This window comes from Dromiciops gliroides, chromosome 2 (assembly GCF_019393635.1).
Source record: "Dromiciops gliroides isolate mDroGli1 chromosome 2, mDroGli1.pri, whole genome shotgun sequence".
In the NCBI taxonomy this organism is placed as follows: domain Eukaryota; kingdom Metazoa; phylum Chordata; class Mammalia; order Microbiotheria; family Microbiotheriidae; genus Dromiciops; species Dromiciops gliroides.
Window position 1 is genome coordinate 542,788,777 of NC_057862.1, and position 23,160 is coordinate 542,811,936.

Consider the following 23,160-nt stretch of genomic DNA (forward strand, 5'->3'; position numbering starts at 1 on the left):
TAGATTTTACTACATTTAAAATACTTAAACCCAAAAATTGTTTCCCCATCAGATGAGATCCACAGATCTCCAAAAGTTTTATGGATAGATTTCAGTCCATTACTTTGAATGTGAGAAAAACATCTTAATTTCAATATAATTGGTTTTCTTTTAATTCTTTTACATTTTACTTTATAGGAACTTAAAAACATGATTCTGACAAGGGGATGATAGAATCCACCAAGCTGACTGCCCAGAGAGCTCTATGACACACACACAAAGGTTAAGAAACTCTGTTTTAAAAGTATCGTGAGGTTAGTTTGAGAAATCTCCTACCAAGTACGTGAGCAATTGTTAAATTACGGTCCTTCAGTTCAAATAATTCATAAGCTACAAGGTTTATAACATGGTAAACTAATTTCAGAATTTTTATTTCACATTCTCTGAGGATTCTGGAACCATTACTTTTGGTTAACTGGCACGAGCAACTCTTGACTCAGACGTATGGAAATTGAACATAGCTGTCACCAGTTCAGGAAGGTCGTAGTCATGTTTCCAACCCCAATCCTTTCGAGCATTGCTGTCATCAAAATTCATTGGCCAACTATCAGCTAGAAAGAAAAAATATATATAAAAGACCAGTATAACATGTGCATAAGAGACTCACATTTATGTGTTATGGAAACCTATTAATAAAATAAGACGATGCTGCCAGCCAGAACTCCTTTTTTCATAGGAACCTGAAGAGCAAGCAATTCAACCTTAGTAAGTAGTTTAAACCTTCCACCCATTGCTCCCAGTTCTGCCTTGGGAGTCAAGCAGAACAAATCTATTTCTCCTTCCCCATGAACCCTTCAGATACTTGATGGTAGTACCCTCTCAACCTTTTCTCCAGGATGTTCCTTCAAATGAGCTTAAGACGGCATGAACTTGGTGTCCCTAACCATCCTCAGTGCTCTCTTCTGGATGCTCTCTAGCTTGTCCATATGGGATTTCCTAAAATGTATCATCTAGAATTTAACACAGTTATTTAAATGTGATCTAACCAGTGTGTAGTACAGTAGAACCATTTTGGACACCATGTTTCTCTTAATGCAGTCTAAGATCACAGTTCCTCTAGATGTCATATCAAAGAGCTGACTCATCTTGACTTTGAAAAGACTAAAACCCCTAGAACATTTCCAAACCAACTACTGTCTATAGCGATTAACTTCCTTTCATGTAATTGGGAAGCTGATTTTTTTTAACCTGTGTAAGACTTACACACATATATGTAATTTAATAATTACATATTTAATGCAATATATATTGCATTAAATTTCCTATTACCTTTATCCTAATGTTCTAGCCTAACCTTTGGATTATAGCTTTGCCATCCAGTGTTAGCTATTTCCCCTAATGCTGCTTAGAACAGCAACTCAAAACATGAAACATACTCATATTTGTTTTATGTACAATTTAATTTTAAAACAACCAGTCCTTAGAAGTAGTAAAATGCCAACTAGCTGCTTAAAATAGCACCATAGAGAATATATAATTCTATCAACCTTTTTCATTGTTTCCCCATTACCAATGTTATAAAGCTAGCTGTTGGCTCTGACGGGTTCTATGAGAAAGCTGGTTATCTTCTGTCAGTACCTCCAAGGACTACAGTGATCTTAAGAGGAAGAACACTGATGTCTACAGCTCTCCACTAACTTAAACTTATCTGAGCTCTAAGTGAGATATGGTCAGACAAGTGATGAAAATAGAATCTTAGTTCTGATTATTTTAGGTGTTATAGCAGTGTACTCACCAATGGCCTGGCAAACTGCATCTACCTTGTATGTGACCTGGAGCTCGGGTACATGCTTGACAACTTCCTGTGCCAGCTCCTCAGGAGTAAAACTCATGGCATTGATGTTGTAAGTCCTCATGGAGAGAGAATCTGCAGAAGCTTCCATGATTTCCAATGTAGCTCTGAGGCAATCATCAATGTACATCATGGGAAGCCGAGTATCTGGTTTCAGGTTACATTGAAACTTGCCACTTTTTATAGCATCATGGAAAATCTGAACTGCATAATCTAAGAGAGTCACATTAGTTGATTTTTGTTTTAGGAGATAAAGAGAACTTTATCTTCTAAAAAAAGTTTGTGTTATCGTCTAAATATTAAAATTAAAACCTACTTTAAATAACTCGAAGAACAACTTTATCAAGTATATTCCTGAGATGGAGTCTAATCATACCCGTTATCTAGTAGTTAAATTGAGTACATAAAACCAAAACTTTTAATAAATTAATTTCCTGAAATATTATCAGGGCCAACTGTCATGCAATATACCTATATTAATAGATTATAATAAAACCTATAATAATAATATTAATAGTGAACTATATTCAAAGAATAGTAGAGATCTAACAATGTCTTTTTCCACCACCAGGTCCCACATATTTGCAATAAGTGTGGCTAACCTGAGATATGGACAGAATTTGTAATGTACTATAGTTAGTAATAGGCTTATTCTAAATGGGTTCAATCAGAGTCTTATGTCAAGTACTTTTCCTTGGGGATGACAGGTGTAGGAGAAAAATGGAAGGTGTACACCAATGAAAATTATTTGTACTGCTTGGAAAATAATAAAGTAGGTAGATCAGTGGATTGGACTAAACAAGAGGACCTTAGAATCCAACAAGCCTATACTGAGGGTTCAATAAACCCAAGAACAAAAATGGATTTTTTAAAAGGGAGAAAATAGGGTTAGAACAATAACCACAATAAATTCCAAAAGAAGAAATGAATGTCACATCATTAACAAATTTGAGGAAAGTAGCAGCAGAGCTCTGCTGACAATAAATATTCATTTACAAAAAGGATGGAGAAAATCGTAAATGGCAAAATAGATTGTACTTATACAAAATAAATCATTGAGTGAAGTACAAATTAAAACAACACTGAAACATCAGTTCATACCCATCCTATTGCCCCAGATTTCAACTAATGGGTTCTGAGGTCAATGACAAAAAGGAATCTCAAATGTATGAAAAGAATAATTTGAAAATAAAAGTACAATATGTAATTGTAAAAAGCTGAACATAGATTACATTTTTCTATCAACTAGGAAGTAGCTCAACAAACTAGAGTATATGCATAAATGGAATATTACTACACTATGAGGAATAACAACATGAAGAATTATGAGGAATGAACTTATAAAAACAAAATTTCAATATAAAATAAAATGCACTATATCAGATGATAGTCTTATATTCCCCATGAAAGTTCTGATCACAAGATGACTTTAATTCTTTAAGTGAAAGCCTTTTTTAAAAAATCTGTTTTGCAGTTTCAAAGAACTCATGATAGAAAATATTCTCAACATCCAGAAAAAAGAACTGTGAATTAAGAATGCAGATTGAATTATACTGTTTCTACTTTTGGACTGGATTTTTTTGTTTGAGGTTTTTCCTTTGAGCTCTGATTGTTCCTTCACAAGATGACTAATGTAGAAATATGTTTGATATGACTGTACATATGTACAACCTATATCAGACTGCTTTCCATCTTGGGGAGGAGGGAGTGAAGGGAGGGGGGAGAAAAGAAAAATTTGGAACTAAAAATCCAGTGTAAACAAATGTTGAAAACTACCCTTATATGTAATATGTAACTGGAAAAAAATTTAATTTAATTTAAAAAAATTAAAATTAAAAATCTGTTTTGGACACTAAGAAACAGATACAAAAACTTACCAGTTGTTCCTCCACCAGGCTGGGAGTCCGCAGAAATGATTCCAGGATACCTCAAGCACCGGAAGTCTAAGCCATACCGGTAATGATAGTACTAACAAAGAAATACACAAATTTTAAAAACTAAAATCTTTCAGAGAAAGCTGACAAAGAGAAATCTTACTTTTCCTAAGATGAAACATAAGATTCTATACTATTATGCTCAAAAATGTTTTAAATGTAATTGTTCAATTTCATATACAATGTTCTTTTTGTTATTCTTTATATATTGAAATACTGTCTCAAATTCCTAATAAAGAAAAACATAAAAGCAGTTAGAACTCTCTAAAGACAAGGTTTTTTTCATATTCTAAATACTGAAGTTAAAGCAGTTTACCTTTACATTACATCTTGTCATCACAAAGAATTATAATTTCTATGGGAAATAAAATAGCAAAAGATTGTCTTTCTGCAAGTACCCCAAAAAAGAAGAAAAAAGTTTCTAGTAGGAATTTGCAACCTTTTGTGAGGAAGGACTACTAATAATTTTCCTGAAGGCTTATAATTAACTCATTACTTACTGAAAACTGAAGGAATACTGAAAAGGAAAAGACTGCAAATATGGATGTGTCACTTTAGATGACAGCTGTGAAGTATCAAGAGTATTTCAAAATCTGAGTTTCTTGAGAAGCCTAATCTAAGTCATTTTAGCTATCTGAAGTTCAGTGTCTTCATATGTAAAATGAAAATATTGGACTAAATGACCTTTAAGATCATCCACCTCGGGGCAGCTAGGTGATGCAGTGGATAGAGCACCGGCCCTGGAGTCAGGAGTACCTGAGTTCAAATCCGGCCTCAGACACTTAACACTTACTAGCTGTGTGACCCTGGGCAAGTCACTTAACCCCAATTGCCTCACTAAAAAACAAAAAACAAAAACAAAACAAAACAAAAACAGATCATCCACCTCTCAGATCTTCCAACTCTAAAATCCTGATGCTATCTATGGTATCAGATATACTCTAAAGAAAAATATTCAATATTTCTTGAATAGTTCTATTCTGCGGAATAGACTAGATAAAAGGACCTAGAATCCAAAAAGCCTATACTGAAGGTATACATGTAAGTCCACACACAAGCTTAACTAATGTTAATACTTTGTTGTTATCTTCCCTAAATATGAATCATTAGACATTCAAAATACTTCAAGGTTCTGTGATTTAGTTTACCAGTGTGGACATTTCTCCACCAACACGGATCACAACCTAATTATAACTTAGTAGATAATCTTCAAGAGTTGCTATGCTCTCTCTCAAAAAACATCACCTGACTTCATTAAATAACTTAGTGATGATATCTCTGAACTTAGCTATCTATATTTGTCCTTGGACTACAGATATAGTTTCTCACCCACTTGAAGCCTTTTCACCTTGCCAAAGCTTATAGCGAATATAGCTTTCAAAGAAGCAAAGCGACCTCTAAACCAGTATGAAGCATTGGAATAGGGTTTCAATGGAGCAATTTAAAACTTAAGTGAAAAAATTCAGAAGAGCTCAAAAGTGTTCTACCCATAGAATGTCTTTGTGTCAGGCAATGCTTACTTCTCCTATGAGCTCTGCATGAACCTTGGACACTCCATAGATGGTTCTGGGTCTCTGAATACAGAGATCAGGGGTTGGGTTCCGAGGGGAAGAAGGCCCAAAAGCACCAATGGTACTAGGCACAAATAGTCGCAGATTGTGCTCTGCTGCAATGTCCAGAACATTATGCAAACCTGAAACAAATAATATTTATCAGGATCTAAAGAAACTTCACCTGACCAAAGGACTAGAAAAAAATGATCAAATCATATTGGACAAGATCCAAGCAAGCTTACCAGTAATATTTACAGCTCTTGCCAATGGTACATTGGCTTCTCCAACAGCACTTAGCAGGGCACTATAGTGAATGAGCCATGAAATTCTATTGTTCACCACTATTTCCCGAAGGTTCTTATAATCCAAGATATCAGAATAAATAAATGGTCCTGCAACAGAGGCAGAATTAGAATATCACAACTGAATTACAAATATAAAAAAAGACCCATGCACACACCTTGACAACTTCTGCCTTTCACTTTTCTTTCTTTCTTTTTTTTCTTGGTGATGCAGTTGGGGTTAAGTGACTTGCCCAGGGTCACACAGCTAGTAAGTGTTAAGTGTCTGAGGCTGGATTTGAACTCAGGTCCTCCTGAATCCAGGACCACTGCTCTATCCACTGTGTCACCTAGCTGTCCCTGCCTTTCACTTTTAATGGGAATTCTTACACCCTACAAGCTTCCCACTGCTGTTTATTTTTAAGTTATGCCTTAACTCATAACCCTAAGTAGTTTATTACCAAAAAAAATGATCAAACAGCTCATCGTTAACAATGTTTGTAGCAGGAGGGTTTCTTTCTCTTTCTTTCTTTCTTTCTTTCTTTTTTTTTTTTTGCGGGGCAATGGGGGTTAAGTGATTTGCCCAGGGTCACACAACTAGTAAGTGTCAAGTGTCTGAGTCAAAATTTGAACTCAGGTCCTCCTGAATCCAGGGCCAGTGCTTTATCCACTGCACCACCTAGCTGCCCCCGGTTTTCTTTCTCAGATTGGAGAGAGAGGAGGAAGGGAGAAAAGGTAGATTTTTGTTTAATAAAAATCATTTAAATTTTTTTTAAATGTAAGACATGGATAAAAAGCTATTGCTTTCTGGAGCAGCTAGGTGGCACAGTGGATAGAGCACCTGCCCTGGAGTCAGGAGTACCTGAGTTCAAATCCAGCCTCAGACACTTAACACACTAGCTGTGTGATCCTGGGCAAGTCACTTAACCCCAATTGCCTCACTTAAACAAACAAACAAACAAAAAAAGCTATTGCTTTCCAATTACTATTCTGCTACCTAAAACTTCATGACTTCATTCAGTTGAGCTTCCAAAGTTGCCTTTCTCTGCTTCTTCCAAACTTTGCAGCAGCAGCTTTCATACTCTTTTCTTTCCCTTTTTTCCACAGAAAGAGGTATCCTTATTCCCAAAGCCCTGTGATTTGATCCCATTCCCTCCAACCTTTTACAAAACCTTGCTCAAAAACAAACGAACAAAAAACAGCCTCACTCCAGCAATCATTCCCTCTTCTTCATTCATATTCAGTCTCTCCTCCACTGGCTCCCTCCCATCTGCCTGCTAACATGCTTAGGTCTCCTCAGCCCTTAAAAAGAGAGTCTTCCAACTTAGCTCTTCTACCCATTCAGCTACAATCCCATCTCTTGCTTCCCTTAAAACTTTTTGAAAAACTGGTCTACGTCTGCTTCTTTCACTTCCTCACCACTCATTCATTTTTAAATCTAGCTTTCCGCCCTGCCATTTAACTAAAGCTCCCAATATCTTTAAAACAAATAAATAGGCTCTTTTTCCAGTCTTCATTATCCTTGACCTCTTCATAACATCTAAAATTACTGGTTCCCCCTTTCCCCCTGTTCTAGATAGTCTTTCCTCTCTTACTTATTCTTTCCTGCATCTTCTACTTTGCCTTCTTTACTTAATGACTGAGGTCACTAAGGAGGCTCCCCAAGCACTAAAGATTTACTTTCCAAGTATCTGTCCACATCTCTCTTTTCTTATCTATATTCTTTCCCTTGAGAATCTCATTCACTCTCAAGTGATTTTAACCATTACCTTTATGCATGAGTCCCAAATTTTTTATCTCTAGCCTTGACCTCTCTTCCCAGCTCCTGAATCACATGCTGACTGCTTACATAGTACCTCATTCTGATGTCCCAAACACACCTCAAAAAAACTAAACTTATCTTTCCCTAAAATCTTGCTCATCCTTCTGACTTTTCTATATGTCAGAGGCACCACTCTACCCAGTTTCCCAAGTTCAAAGTCTTGACATTTAATTTGACTCATCCCTTTTCCTTATTTCTCATATCCAAGTCCTATTAGTTCAATTCAATTCAATAAACATCTATCAACTATCAATTCTACCCCTGAAATATTGTCTGTGCCCACTCCATCTATGCTACCATTCTATTAAAGGTAACCATTACTGCCTGGAATTTTGTGATAGATTCCTAATACATCTTCCCACTTCCACATCATCCCTTCATTTTTTTTCTTTCCTCCTATTTCACACAGCACTTTATCCAAACTTCTCTAATGAATTTAGGTACTGTACTTTTATTGTAATAATGTCATATCCCTATACCTGATTATAAACAATGACTGTTTGTATCTTCCCCAGAACTTAGCCATACTCAACATATAGTGCTTAACAGAGTGTTTAATAAATAATTGTCAAATGTAATCAAAAAGAAAAAAATAGAAATATCAAGTATCTCTATCCAAAGGCCTATTTCAAGATAAGTGCTAAAACTCTTAGGGAAAAAAAACACAAATAGGAGAACACTGTATACTTGTGTAAAGAAATATATGTGTGTGTGAATAGGCATTATAAGCCACATTACCCAGACATGTAAAGCCTTTTAAAACTTAAGGTCAGGGGCAACTAGGTGGTGCAGTCGATAAAGCACCAGCCCTGGATTCAGAAGGACCTGAGTTCAAATCTGGGTCTCAGACACTTGACACTAGCTGTGTGACTGGGCAAGTCACTTAACCCTCATAGCCCTGCAAAAACAAAAACAAAACAAAAATTAAGGTCAATAAGCTTGGTCCCCAAGCGGAGAAGTACATCTCCCTTCTCTCTTGGCAAAAGTGAGAGACTAGAGATGTAGAATATTGATTTTTTTTTACCCATTTTCTTAATCTTCATTACAAGGGATGGTCCCTTGATACCAAAGGAGAAGGAAAGACATATTTAGAAACATGGGTAATGTGAAAACAAAAGATAATCAGAAAACAGATTATTTTTTCAAAAGGAAAAAGATCCAAGAATATAAACATAGTTCATGATGTGTTAAATCTTTATTTCCACAGAACAAAAGACAAGAATTAATTTACATAAAAGGAGAGAAGATCCAAGTAACAGTAGACATAAAAACTTCTGTAAAGCTCGAGAATGTGGTCATTATAGAGTAGAAGAGCTGGTGTATCTTGCCTTAGAAATTTTAACACCAAGCAGACAAAAGTTTATGTTTCACAGTTTAGGAAACACCCTATTGAGAAACAATAACTCCTCTGAGCTTTATGTTCCTTCTACCATTACTTCATAAATAAAACTACTTCCTTTTTTGCCTTTGATTTTTACTAACTCAGATCCTACAAGATAATTTTAATATAATCAATTACAGAAATCAAAAGAACAAACAATCCACTAGACTTTAATCCTAAAACTTTACTGTGACTGGAGATCAGCCAAATTCAAAAGAACTGTCCTGTTCTTGTACCACTTGAACAAGCAACTGTAAGATTTCAGAGAGCGACTTGCCCAGGGTCACACAGCTAGTAAGTGTCAAGTGTCAAGTGAACCCTGGTCCTCCTGAATCCAGGGTTGGTTCTTTATCCACTGTGCCACCTAGCTGCCCCCATGATGACATCTTTAGGGTTAAATTGAGGGGTGAGGGGAATGCACTGGGGGAAAGACAGAGGTGAAATCCTACATGAAAGAAACAGGAAAAGGCTTATGGACTGGGGGAAGAGATGGGAGAGGAGCAGGGCTCATCAGAAAAGGCTCAAAGACCTCAATCTCATTAGAATTGGCTCAAGGAGAGAATAACATACACACTCAATTGAGTGGAGTAATCTCTCTAACCCTGCAGGAAAATAAGAGGGGAAGGGGATAAAGAGAGAGGGGCAAAAGAAGGAAGGGCAGATTGGGGGAGGGGACAGACAGAAGCAAATCCCTTTTGAAGAGGGATAGGATGAAAGAAGATGGATAATAAATATCATGGGGAAGGGAATAGGATGGAAGGGAAACAGTTAACAATAGTAATCATGAAAAAGAGAAAAGGGGGGAAATTATACAAAAAATATTTATAGCAACTCTTTGTGGTGGCTAAGAATTGAGAATCAAGGGAATGTCCATCAATTGAGGAATGTCCATTACAATTGAGGAAGAAGTTGTGCTATATGATTCTGGTGGAATGGTCTTGTGCTATAGGAAATGTCAAACAGGATGATCCCAGAAAAACCTGTAAAGACTCATGTGAAGTGAGCAGAGCTGGGAGGACAATGTGCATAGTGACAGCAGCAGAATGACTTAACTGCTCTCAGCAATGCAATGATCCAAGACAATCCCAAGGGACTAATGAGGAAGCTTACTAAACACCCCCATAGAAAGAACTGATAAAAAGAGCACTTGTGGATTGTACATACATAACCTGATTGCAGTATTGTGGAGAGGGGAGGAAAGGGAGGGAGGGAGGGAGAAAAATTTGGAACTCTAAATTTTATGAAAATGAATGTTGAAAACTACCTTTACATGTAACTATTTTATTTTTTCCAAATGTTTTTTGCTAAAAACAACAACAACAACAACAACAACAACACACTAAGACAGATTCAGAATGCATAGGTTTGAAAGCTTTTAAAGTTTCTCCTGGGAACAGCGTCCATTCAATAAGCATCTATTGACTACTGCATGCCAGACCATACAGTTGTTATACACTGAAGATACAAAATTTAAAAATAAAGCAAAAAGATTTCAGAAAGCACATGACAAAAAAAAAAAAGGCATTCCCTAGACTCATTCATTCTTAGATCTAAGTTTAAGGTTTCCCAAAGGTATTAGTTCTTTATGTGTTTAACCACATGGAGAACTTGAGAGACAACCAAATAGCTCCTCTTTCCTCCCCGACCCCTCCAAAATAGACTTGCCAAGACTCTTACCACTATAGAAAACATGATTGGGAGGTTTCCTAATGTCAGACAAGATCACATTGTCCTTTCCAAATTGTTTTCTGGAGAAAAAAAAAACAATTAGCACTGTGAGCATTATAGTTCATCTACTACCCGCTACTACCACTATGGTGAGCAAAGTCCAACTCATTATTCTGCTTTCCCCTGAATAATTTAATCACCAGCTACCTAAGAGGAGCAAACTATGCTCAACCCCCTAACTTTTTTTTTTGTTCTCTCATCTCTCTTCATCATCTTGACCCTATCCATGTCCCACTGCAACCCTATTCTTTTCTCCTGTGCCTCTGGAATTCCCATTTCATCATGAACAAATTTCCCATTATCTTGACCTCTTCCTCTCACACTCCATCTGCTTCTACTCTCTGAGACCCAGCTTCCTGCATACAGCTCTACACACTACATTCCTCGCTATCCTCTCCAGCATTGGCTTTACCTTCTCATCGGTTCTGGAGTTGAAATATTCCTTTCTCCCCCACTACTACTTCCTTTTGTCAAAACCATTCAACAACCTCCCTTTTGATGTCCATTCTACACAAATATTTCACCCCATATGCTCACAGTGGCTATTCTATACCAGCACACAGGTCATGTTCCCTCCTTTTTCAAGGAGTTCAGCACCCAACTTACTGTATTCCTCTTCTCCACAACTCCTGTGCTTATATAAAAGGTTCTCAGCTTTCATGAAAATGCTCTCTTAAATTCCCTAACCTCCCAGTTCCTCAATTTCCATAAATCCTATTACCTACTCTTGCATTTCATCTTAGTCACACAGTAGTAGTCATACCAGGATCTCATAGTCACCCACAAATATTCTATTTTCTTTCTTTTTTTTTTTTTTTTGGCAGGGCAATGAGGGTTAAGTGACTTGTCCAGGGTCACACAGCTAGTAAGTGTCAAGTATCTGAGGCCACATTTGAACTCAGGTCCTCCTGAATCCAGGGCTGGTGCTTTATCCACTGTGCCACCTAGCTGTCCCCTAATATTCTATTTTCTTAATCAAAAACTGACATTCCTCTATCTCATCATAAGTTCCTACTGCCATATCACTCCTCCTAAATCTATTATTTGCCCTGATCAACTTCTAATCCCTTCAGTCCCTCAGGACTGATTTTACTTTTCTCCCTTCCTAATCTCAACCCCCTAGTTAGCCAATTCAATTGTATTTGTCATCTATTCTAGAATTCCTTCCCTCTTATTCTCTTGCCTCTCATTCATTGTCAAACCATAGCCTTGGATTACCACCATCTGCCTCTACTGCTCCTACTCACATGCTGCTGAATGGAGGTGGAAGAGTCCACCCAACCAAGCTTACTGGGTACTATCACAAATTTGTTATCTGACTTCAACTGGAACTATTACCAATTATCTCTTGGGGTTTTTTTTTGTTTTGTTTTGTTTTGTTTTGTTTTGCAGGGCAATTAAGGTTAAGTGACTTGCCCAAGGTCACACAGCCTAGTAAGTATCAAGTGTCTGAGGCCAGATTCGAACTCAGGTCCTCCTGAATCCAGGGCCGGTGCTTTATCCACTGCACCACCTAGATGCCCCCTACCAATTATCTCTAGATAATTATCACTAGATCTAATGGTATTTTCTTAGTCCTCTTTCTTCTTGACCTCTAGGGCTGTATCTGATACTGCTTGCCACCTTTTCCCTCTATATATTCTCTCCTTTTTGGATTTTTGTGACACTACCTTTTTTTCCTGGTTCTCCCACCTGTCTTACCATTCCATCTAGGTCTCTTTTGCTGGTTCATCATAGATATTATGCCCATGTACCTAATCAGTTGCCAAATATTGTCTTTTTATAGCTCTATACCATTTCTCAAATCTGTCCCATTCTCTCTATTCACACAGCTACTATCTTAATGCAGGCTTTCATTACTTCTTTCTTGCTTTTTGACTATACCAGTCTCTTCCTTGGTCTTGTCTTAAGTTTTTCACCATTCCAGTGCATCCACTATGCTGCTGCTAAAACATCATTCCCCTACTCAACTTCAGTAGCTTCTGATTGCCTTTAGAATAAAATATAAATTCTTTGGGGGTATGGGGATGGAGATTTTGAAGCCCTTTATAACCTAGGACACCTAAGTGGCACCAGGCCTGGAGTCAAGAAAACCCGAGTTCAGATCTGGCCTCGGACACTACCTGTGTGACCCTGGGCAAGTCACCTGACCCTGTATGCCTCAGTTTCCTCATATGTAAAATGAGCTGGAGAAGGAAATGGCAAACCCCACTAGTATCTTTGCCAATAAACCCCAAATAGGGTCACAAAGAGTCAGACATGGTAGAAATGACTGAACAACAATAATAATCTATCTTTTAGGCCTCTTTGGATAATATTCAACTCCCTGTGCTCTGCAGTTCAGCCAAACTTGCCTTCTTCCTGTTCCTTTCATATGGCACTCCGTCTATACTTACTATCCAATTGGGCCATCCATCCCCCATCCTTGAAATACAGGTTTTCTTCCCCTCTGGGTCACAGAATTCTTGCCTTCCTTAAAGACACCACACAAACATCACCATCACCACATCAAGTGTTTACTGATCCCAATTGCGAGAATACCTTCTTTCACTATCTGCGTTTTAACTATCTTGTAATTATTTTCTTATTTATTCTATATATCTTTCTACATGTACAACAAAATGCAAGATTCTTGAGAATAGGGATTTTTTTTCATTCACTTAAGGAATGCTTGTTGAATGATTACCTTTGTGGTCATTGTTCAAATACGTTCATTTTATTTTATTTTTTGGAGGCAATTGGGGTTAAGTGACTTGCCCAGGGTCACACAGCTAGTGTCTGAGGCTAGATTTGAACTCAGGTAATACATTCATTTTAATAAGAATTGTAAATTTTAGGAGAGTTATGATGTCCCCCTTCTAAACCTAATAATAGCTAGCATTTCTATAGTGCTTTAAGATTTGCAAAGCACTTTACATATCTTATTTCTCCCTCATGACTATTAGGAAGATTCAATTATTACCCCTATTTTACAGATGGTGAAACTGAGGATTAGAAGGGTTAAGCAAGTTGCCCAGGATCACACAGCTAAGGGTCAGGAGGGATTTGAACTTGGATATTCCTGACTTCAAGTTCATCATCACTCTGTCCACTCGATGCCTAATGACTTCTTTATTCACAATACTCCATTTCTACTGTGATGAATAAAACCCCCAGAGAGAGAATGTTTTCAGGTAATTCGTAATGAATTTGTTAATTAGGCTAACCTGTAATAAATAAATTGATAGTCAGTGGTTTCTCTCAGTAACCAAAGATGCCAAGAGAGACTCTGAATCACCTTGAATCAGGTGTGTATATCTCCTAACAGAACTCCCCTGACAAATGAAAATTAACCCTGACTAGTGGATATTTAATGAGGAAGAGGGCTAAAAGCCTTCAGCTCTTCCTACTGAGAACTGGCTTTTCTCAGTAGTTTTCTCCTTCATGAGTTGGGTTGACCTAAACTCTAATGGAAGGAGTTAAGGACAGGGTGTTGCTCTCCAAGGCAAAGGTTCACCCAGATTGGATTCTGTTTAAAAATTAGGTTTCCCAGTTGGGTGAGGTTCTTGGGAGCTAAAAGTAATCTCGTCACTTAGTTAAACCCTTCAGAGACTGATCTTTTCAGGAGTTAGGGCTTAATAGAAATAGGAAGGAAAAGGTGGATCACACATTAATAATTAGTTATTAATATAATAATATAATATGAATTACTCTCACCACAAAAAATTATCCAATTCTACCCCAAATAATACATTTAGTTCTTCTTTTCCATTGCTTCTCCTCTATTTCCTTTGTCCCATTTCTACATTTTCTTCGGTCAAGTCTCTCTACACTTTCCTTCTCTTTCCTTCAATTTAGATATAAGCAAACCAAAGTATCAAGGGATTTATCTAAGGCAATGGACAAGGGGGAAATTGTTACCTAACTTGTGTTAAATTTTTAGGTTTCTTTACCTCAAAAGTTTAGCGAGTCCCACACCAAGTTGTCCAAGACCCCCTGAAATGGAAGAAAAGAGAATTGAACATTAAATTCAATCAACTTTTAATTACCCTTGTGTGGAATATCTACATCAAGAATGTTTTTATCATGTTAAACATGTTAAAAATAACCACAGACTTTATTATAGAGTTGCTTTCAAGATTGCCAAGCACTTTACATTTATCATTTTACATATTTTACATTTATTATTTTGAGTCTGACATCTACCATGTGAAAGATATTACAGTTATTATTATTATTCGCATTTAAACAGTTGAAAAAACCGGGGCTCCAAGAGGTTAAGACCACACAAGTATTGGAGGTAGGATTTAAACGCAGGTCTCCAAGATTCCAAGTCCAAGCAACCTATTTGACATTCCTTCTCAGTCTCTTTTACTAGATCGTTGTCCCCATCACTCCCAACTGTGGGCATCCCCCAAGAATCTGTCCAGGGACCTTTAATGCTCTCTCTACTTCCTCTCACTTGATGACCTCCAGCTTAGTTCCCTCTGTGCAGATGAATCCCAGATCTATTTATCCAGCCCCAGGGTCCCTTCTACTCACTCCCACAAAATCATAAAGTTTTCCCTGACTTGGATCTTTCCCTATATGCTTGAAAACAAGAATGAATCAAAAAGTCTGGAAACCAACCTGTAATCAGTACTCGTGGATGCTCTGTATCAGAAAAAGATACAGAATAAAAGTTGGCATCAGATGGAACCTGGCGAGGTGAAATACCCAGAAACCGAAGAGGCACTATGGAAGCTGGACACCGACAAGCAGATCTTTGTAGCACCTGGCTGACAACTCGATGCAGCAACCAAACTGGCATTTTTCTCCTTTGAGTATCCCTATGATGAGCAGCTGAGTTAGTAAGTATCACAGACACTTTCAATTAACACATTTAGCTATTGGCACAGGCTAATATACTCAATCGTTGCCCAGAATCTAAAAACCGAACTATTAGAAATTTGTTTAAGGGATTGTAGATTTATAATAAATTGCCAAATGATGACCAAAAAAAAGGACTAACGTGTAACAGGGTCACTATATGAGGTATTAGCAGATATTATTTCCACAACGGGGATTAGGTAGATCTTTTGGCTTAAAACATATTTTCCAATTTGTCAGTTGATCCAAGTTAATACTTTGAGTTAATAAATGTTGGCTAGTTGCAAAAAAAAAAAAATCTGTTCCTCAATATGGAATGCTAGAGGACAATGCTGTTTCAAACATACTATCTCTAAAATTAACCAAACAGAGGAAGCTTTGCTTAAAGTATAAATACCATTCCTTTCTTCATAATGGAAAGATAAGCAGATGGGCTGATGAAAAGACTCATATGTTTGGGGAGCCTATGAATATTTTTACTCCTACATCTTAGAAATAGGGCTCTACATGCTATTTTCTCATCCCTTGCAATATGTATACTTGAGTACAAAAGTTTTAGATTCCTATTCAGACTGTATTTGTATATATAAAATAACCAAACCATATCATGATTTATCAAATACTATAGCTATTTTAATTCTCTGTTCTGGTAGTGATACAAAGTCAATGTTAAAAGGGAATTTGTACTCCAAGGCTTTTAACGTGGTAGGGATATGACAAACCAATGAGGTAAAAGTCTTTTTGTTTTCAGATTAGCTAAAATTACATTTTCCTGGTGGCAACTTGCTGCGTAGACAAGGAAATGCTAATCTTTCGTGTACAAGTCAACTTTTTTTCAAAGCTAAGTCTGGTTCCATATAGTCCCTTCTTCCTAAAGAGTAAAAATGTTAAAAGTCATATAATTTAATCTGCAAAGAATAAAAAAGACTGCACATAATTTAATCAAAGTCCTACATGAACACCTCTTTCATTACGAAATCTATTTTGGAAGTTTAAGATAACACTATAGGGGGCAGCTAGATGATGCAGCTGATAGAGCACCAGCCCTGGAGTCAGGAGTACCTGAGTTCAAATCCAGCCTCAGACACTTAATACTTAACTAGCTGTGTGACCCTGGGCAAGTCACTTAACCCCAATTGCCTCACTTAAAAAAAAAAAGATATATATATATACATATATATATATATATATATATATATATATATGAGATAACATTTAGAAACACTTAAGATAACTTTGGTAAATATCGAATATGGGCACAGTTAAGAGGTAAAAATGATATTCTTGTTTTAATTAGCAAAAAGCACAATATTAAAAAGTTCCCAAACTATTTCTGGATTTTGTTTGTGGGTTTTGTTTTTTTGGGGGGGGGGTTTGGGGTTTTTTGCAAGGCAATGAGGGGCCACTAGGTGGTGCAGTGGATAGAGCACTGGCCCTGGAATCAGGAGGACCTGAGTTCAAATCCGGCCTCAGACACTTGACACTTACTAGCTGTATGACTCTGGGCAAGTCACTTAACCCCAATTGCCTCACTTAAAAAAAAAAGAAACCTGCAAGGCAATGAGGGGTTAAGTGACTTGCCTAGGGTCAAACAGCTAGTAAGTGTCAAGTGTCTTAAGGTCGGATTTGAACTCAGGTCCTCCTGATTCCAGGGCCAGTGCTCTATCCACTGCGCCACCTAGCTGCCCCTATATCTGGATTTTAAAAGGCAAACCAGCAATTCACTTTTTTTGTTTGTTTGCTTGTTTTTGAGTGCTGAAGGCTTTCAGGTTAACTTGAGGGCAATCCGACTTGTCATTAGGTTTTTAAAATTTCTTTAGGCAATTTTTGCCCTTGAAACAACTTTTTATTTCTTCATTTTTTAAACTAGAACTAAAAGTAAGGGAAAGACTGGAGCCTATTTTACATAGGGCTTGAAAATAATCGACAACAATATAGCAATCCGCCCTCTACTAAACTGGCAGATTATCTTGTGAGAAAATAATTATTAATAATCTATTTCTTGGGGACCCAGAGATCACTTTCTCAATCCGTTCTCCCTCTCCCTCTTCCCTCACTCCAGAAAGTCCAGTCCTCCTATAGAAATTTCATCAAATCTTATCTGGGACAAACTCTGAGGAACAAAAGGAAAAAAAGATTCTTTTGTCTAGGACTGATGTGGAAGGACAGATGGGATTAAATCACACCTAGTAAATGGACTTTTCCTTGAGCAACTTGGGTGAGGGGTTTCTTTCCCTGATGTCATCTCTAGAAATAATTTTATTATAACCACCTCTAAATCACATCAACCAACTACATTTGAATAATGCTAACTAATTAGATTTGTTTGTTGTGTGATGGACATCCTACAGTAGTATAGTATAATAGTATATGAACCCAGGCCCAACCAGGAGGAGAGGTCTTGGGTCTGAGAGAGACAGCCATAAATCTCATTTTATTAATACTCTGCCAGACATATTAGTAAAATGGTTAAATTACCCAGATATCATGTCTCATTATTTTTAATCATTAGAACCTTAAGAATGGAGGTAATTAATTTTTTTTAAAGTGGACTTTTCTTCCCTGAATCTCCTAATCCTATGCACTACAGTATTATGACCATATAAAATTGAAGGAAAATCTAGAAAAAGATATTTTGAGAAGATCCCCTCATCTCTTTGGCAGCCAAAAAGCTTGTTCTATGTCTCACCCACACAAGGAGGTAGAATTCAAAGAAATAAAGGAGAGAGAAGGAAGAGAGAAAGTCAGGCAAATAAACATGAGATCCCAGTTCAACTTAAGTTTTGGTTTTAAAATAAAAGCAGTCAGGGGCAGCTAGGTGGCGCAGTGGATAGAGCACTGGCCCTGGATTCAGGAGGACCTGAGTTCAAATCCGGCCTCAGATATTTAACACTTACTAGCTGTGTGACCCTGGGCAAGTCACAACCCCAATTGCCTCACCAAATAAATAAATAAATAAATAAAAGCAGTCATAATTCTTAGCTAAAAATCACAATTTTTTTTAAAAATTAAGAAATGTAAGCATCCCCTTGAAGACAGGGAAATGTAACCTATAAAATTCCTCTTAGGTAGAAAATTTATTAAACCATGTTGGCACTTAAGAAAATCACAACTATATTCGAATACCTTTTTATTTCATTTCTCCAGCACTTTTGTCCAAAATGGCATCATTTACACTTGTCTAATACAGCACCATTTATCTTCTCTGATATTTTAATTGCTCTTTACATTTTAATCAGGTGGTATCTTAATTTTCCCTGCAGAATTACCTAAATGTCTATTACCCCATACACACACATACATACATACACACACACACACACACACACACACACACACACACACCTTCCTGAAAAGGTTTTTTTTTCTTTAAACTTTTACATTATTAAAATATGTACCCAAGTTAAGGATGGTATGACTTGTTAGAGTTTTAACAATTCTGTCTTTTATTTCTTCTAGAATAGTAAAAACTATTTTTCACAAGAAATAGCAGATTGCTCAAAATCTTTTACAAAAATTTCTAATACCAATAAACATTTATTTGAAACATTGAACTTTTATAAGTTTAATAAAAACTAATTTAAGCTGAAGAAAAGCAAAAAGATCAAGGCTTTCAATAATCAGATGAAAGTGGTCCTATATTCTCAAATATTTATCTAGGAAAGTCATAAATTCCAAACTTGGATTAATTCTCTTTAGAATAAACAAGGCTATAATAATGATACTAATTCTAAATATTTTTGTTAACATACCAAATATAAGTTTCTTTGAAACTCAAAACATGAGTATACTCCCAAAAGTAAAATCAACAACTGCTCCTTCCTAATGTTCCAAATGAATCTGCTGTCCCTCTCTTTTCCTCAATTGAGAAAACTGCAGTTATTCTGTACCATAATGGCTTTTACTGCAAGCTTCATCAGTCAAATTTGCCTTGTAAGGAAGGTCTTCTATCTCCCATCTCTGTGCCTTTGCATAGGTTGTATTTCATGCCTGAATGCACTCCCCTTATATCTGCCTCACAGAATCCCTCTCTTCCTTTAAAAGGCCACTAAACCAGCACTTTCTGCACAAAATCTTTGAGTCTTCCAGCTGCAAGAGAGTAACTATCTTATTCTATAAATACTTGTACCTATCTCCCTTTAAAAAATATAGGCTTAGGGTAAGCTAGGTGGCGCAGTAGATAAAACACTGGTCCTGGAGTCAGGAGGACCTGAGTTGAAATCTAGCCTCAAACACTTATTAGTTGTGTGACCCTGGACAAGTCACTTAATCCTCATTGCTTCTAACTGAAGAGAGATAGTAGGGACTGTTTGATTTTTTTTTTTTTTTGGTATTCGTATCCCAATATTTACCATAGTGCCTGACATGCAGCAGATGCTTAATAAACACTTGTTGACTACATTTTCAAACAGCCAGTTTATGGTTTATGATGGAAGAGATTCTGAACTGTGTGGTTTAAAAATCTAAGTGTGTGTTCTAATATGTTCCCCCAGTTTTGGGGGAAACTGGCTAAAATCACTGATAAATTCACCAAGAGTTTAGGCTTCTAAGGGTTTATTAAAAGATATAAGATAGTAAAGAGAGAGAAGGATTGAGGACAGATTCCTTATGGCATGGAAATCCTAGCCTTCCTAACCGCCCACGTGAAGTCCTGCCACCAAGCTGATGTCCCAAACCAAAGAGAAAGGTTCTGTCTGCCAGCCTCAATTTTCTTCCTTCCTGTCCTCCCAGAAATGGGAGGTTCTTCAAGTTGATTGGCTGAAAGTGGTCTCCTGTTGATGTCACAGTCCATAGCCTCTGAGAACACACTGACCTCAGGGTTGGCTAAAATCTAATCACCTTTAAGTGGGTACCTAGTAGTTCCTCATTCACACCCAATTCAAACACTACTAAGTCAATCAAGTCAGACCCCTAGGCTTCTACCAAATCCCTTATCTTAATACAGAACCAAACTATACTTACTAAAGAAGTTATCCTAAAACCTTGGCTCACTTAAGAATTCTGCTGATCAAAATAGAAAAGATGACAAATGAGTGGAAAATGCCAATAAATATTCAATACAAAAGTTTTTTGTGCAATAAAACTGTTTTAGAAGTCAACTCAAATTCTAACCAATTAACTCTACTTACAATATCAGCCCATTATCAAAACTAGCAATTAAAACACTTCATTTATACAATATGAACAATAAAAATCCTATATTGCTGGAGCTGCTAGTAAGAAAATTGACATTTAACTGAGATGTATCTGGATCCACCTTGCTCAGTCAATACTTCAGCATTCCTGCATCCTACCAACTTCAACTCATAACGATAATGAGCAAAGAATGATCTGTGCTGCCCCTTGGTGGAAATATGGGCAACATACACATACTCATATAATTTTATATTATATAATATATCATTATCTTATACATAAACACATATATATATATGTACTTGCAAGTTTTTTTTTAATTTACTTCAAGTAAACAAAATTTCCTTTAATACAACTAATTTAAAAACAGGATTTAAGTCACAAAATCACCAAATCCTATTAGTAAAAGGGTGCTTCTAATAACCCTCTAAATAGTATTCTTCCAGAACTGCCTTTATAAGATCTCCAAAAACCAGAATATCAAACTACACTAATAAATCTACCCCAGCATGTGACAAAATACTGTCCTCTAAAAACTTCAGGTTTTTAAAGCATACCAAGTCACTTTTGCAAAAATAATAATAATAATAATAATAATGACCTTTCTTCATCCTTTAAATGTGTTAAAATTCAGCAGTTCTTAACCTGGGGCCTGGGAACTTTTAACAAAATTATTTTCATAACTTATTTCATCATAATGTTTCTTTTATAATACTATATATTTTAATTGTATGTTTTTAAACATTATTCTGAGAAATAATCCACTGGCTTCATCTTGATGTGGGATAGAATTTGGGGTCAAATTAGATTTGGTCTGTATTAGGGTCCCTGTTGCCCCTTGGTCTGTTTGTAAATCATTTGTGCTTTGCATTGTGATTCTTGCATTTGTAACACAAGTTCCTACATCTCCCTCAATTCATAAACCCCCTGTGGGCCCCTACTTCACCCCCACTCAGCAGGAAGCAGTAACAGAAGAATTAATCTTCATCCTTTTTCCCCAGGTATATGAAAAGGGGGGAATGTAGGAGGCAAAAAGGGGTTAATAGAAAAACCCAAGATCCAAGCTCTAATTCAGATATTAGCTCTAAAAGGGAGTTAGACCCCAATTAATGGGTAACTTATGGTAGGTCATCGTACCCACAGTGATCAGCATCCATAACGGACCAAAACGGGTCAGGTCAAAATAATAAAGGAAAAGACAAGACTGCGTGGGGCAGAGGAGGGCACTGGAGACTTAGAAGGGGTCTCAGGCAGGGGCAGTGGTGACGCCTGGTCACAGAATGACCGCCTCGGTTTCGTTGTTCAGTCATTTCAGTCATGAACACACTTGGGGTTTTCTCAACAAAGACACTGGAGTGGTTTGCCATTTCCTTGCCAAACTCCCTCATTTTATCTCCCTGTAAAATGGGAACAGAGATACCAACCTTCTCCAAAGGGCTGCTCTGAAAAGACCACAGCGTCCAGGGCAAGCCCACCCTGCCACAAAGGGTTCAGCTAGCTAGCCCAGAATAGTTTTATTTAAGTGAGGTGTGGGGGGAGAGACCCTCTCCTTGTGAAGTGTAAGGACATGGCGGGGGGGCTGGGGGGGAGCGCCTAAAACCTTTACCACAGCGAGGGCGCGGGCGTCCTGGGGAGCCCTAGCGTCCTCCGGTCAGTCGCGTAGAGCAAAAGACACGTCCGCCTTGCCAGCGGTCCAGTTCGGAGGTAGAGCTTGTGTCCGAAACCCCCGCCACCCCCCACACCTTCCAACACCCCGGACCTGCGCACGGAACCAACTTAGAGCCAGCCCGAGGTGTCTTGCGAGGGACAAGCTCCAGAAAAGGCAGGAGTTGAAACTTCCCTGGGCCACTTGGCCCAAGGGTGCTCAGCTTCTCAGATCATGGGCTCCGGACTCACTCAAAGCCTACCTTCTCAGCCGCTCCCTTTCGACACCGCTGCCGCCTCCCTGCCAGATGCGCTCGGCTCACCTTCTGGGCAGGTTCTTCTCCACGCCAAGAGTTGGAGCTTTTGAATTCGGACCCGGGGACCGTCCGCTCGCTCCTCAACTGGGCTAGAGTAGACACAGCGCAGAGCAGGAGGCGGAGTGAAGGCTGGGAAGAAGAATGGGTCCTGTAGCCTCCCTCCTCCTGCTACGGTTTTCCTCGCCCATCCCCTCCCGAGGCCATTTCCCCCACCACCAATCGTCTCTCTAGTCATACCTACCACGGGCGTGACCAGGGCATCTACACCTGCTTCCCGGGATCCTAGCGTTGTCATAGCAATGCCCTTGCGCAGTGTGAGGGGCTGAGGGAAGACTAGTTTTCCAAACTCACCTGTTCTGCTCCACCTGGTTTCTTAGGATTGGGAGGAACCTCCGACATCCTCTAGTCCAACCTTCAACCTACACAGAAAAATCTCTTGAAAGAGTATTATCCATTCTCTACTTGGACATTTTCACTAACAGAGCTCACTCCTCCAATAAGCAGTCCATTTCCGCGTTTGGATCATCTCCAGTTTATCCTGTATTTCTTTGTTCGGAAATAGTTGTTTTCATGTCTCCCCCGTCAGACTGTGAGCTCTTTGAAAGCAGGAACTTCTTTTGCCTTTCTTTGCATGCCGAGCCCTTGGAACAACGCGGTACCTGGCACATAGCAGGTGCTTAATAAA

General features: G+C 37.9%; 1 protein-coding gene across 1 annotated transcript; it reads right to left on the reverse strand.

The window, feature by feature from the left end:
- Positions 1 to 276: 276 nt before the first annotated feature.
- LOC122744010 (L-threonine 3-dehydrogenase, mitochondrial-like) lies at positions 277 to 22,574 on the reverse strand. The gene is made up of 9 exons (XM_043989300.1): positions 22,422 to 22,574; positions 15,139 to 15,338; positions 14,463 to 14,505; positions 10,480 to 10,550; positions 5,561 to 5,710; positions 5,286 to 5,458; positions 3,709 to 3,799; positions 1,775 to 2,044; positions 277 to 590 (listed from the first exon to the last, which is right to left on the reverse strand). The coding sequence occupies exons 2-9, from the start codon at positions 15,317 to 15,319 to the stop codon at positions 451 to 453; spliced, it is 1,119 nt and encodes a 372-aa protein (XP_043845235.1). The 5' UTR covers positions 15,320 to 15,338; positions 22,422 to 22,574; the 3' UTR covers positions 277 to 450.
- Positions 22,575 to 23,160: the final 586 nt, after the last annotated feature.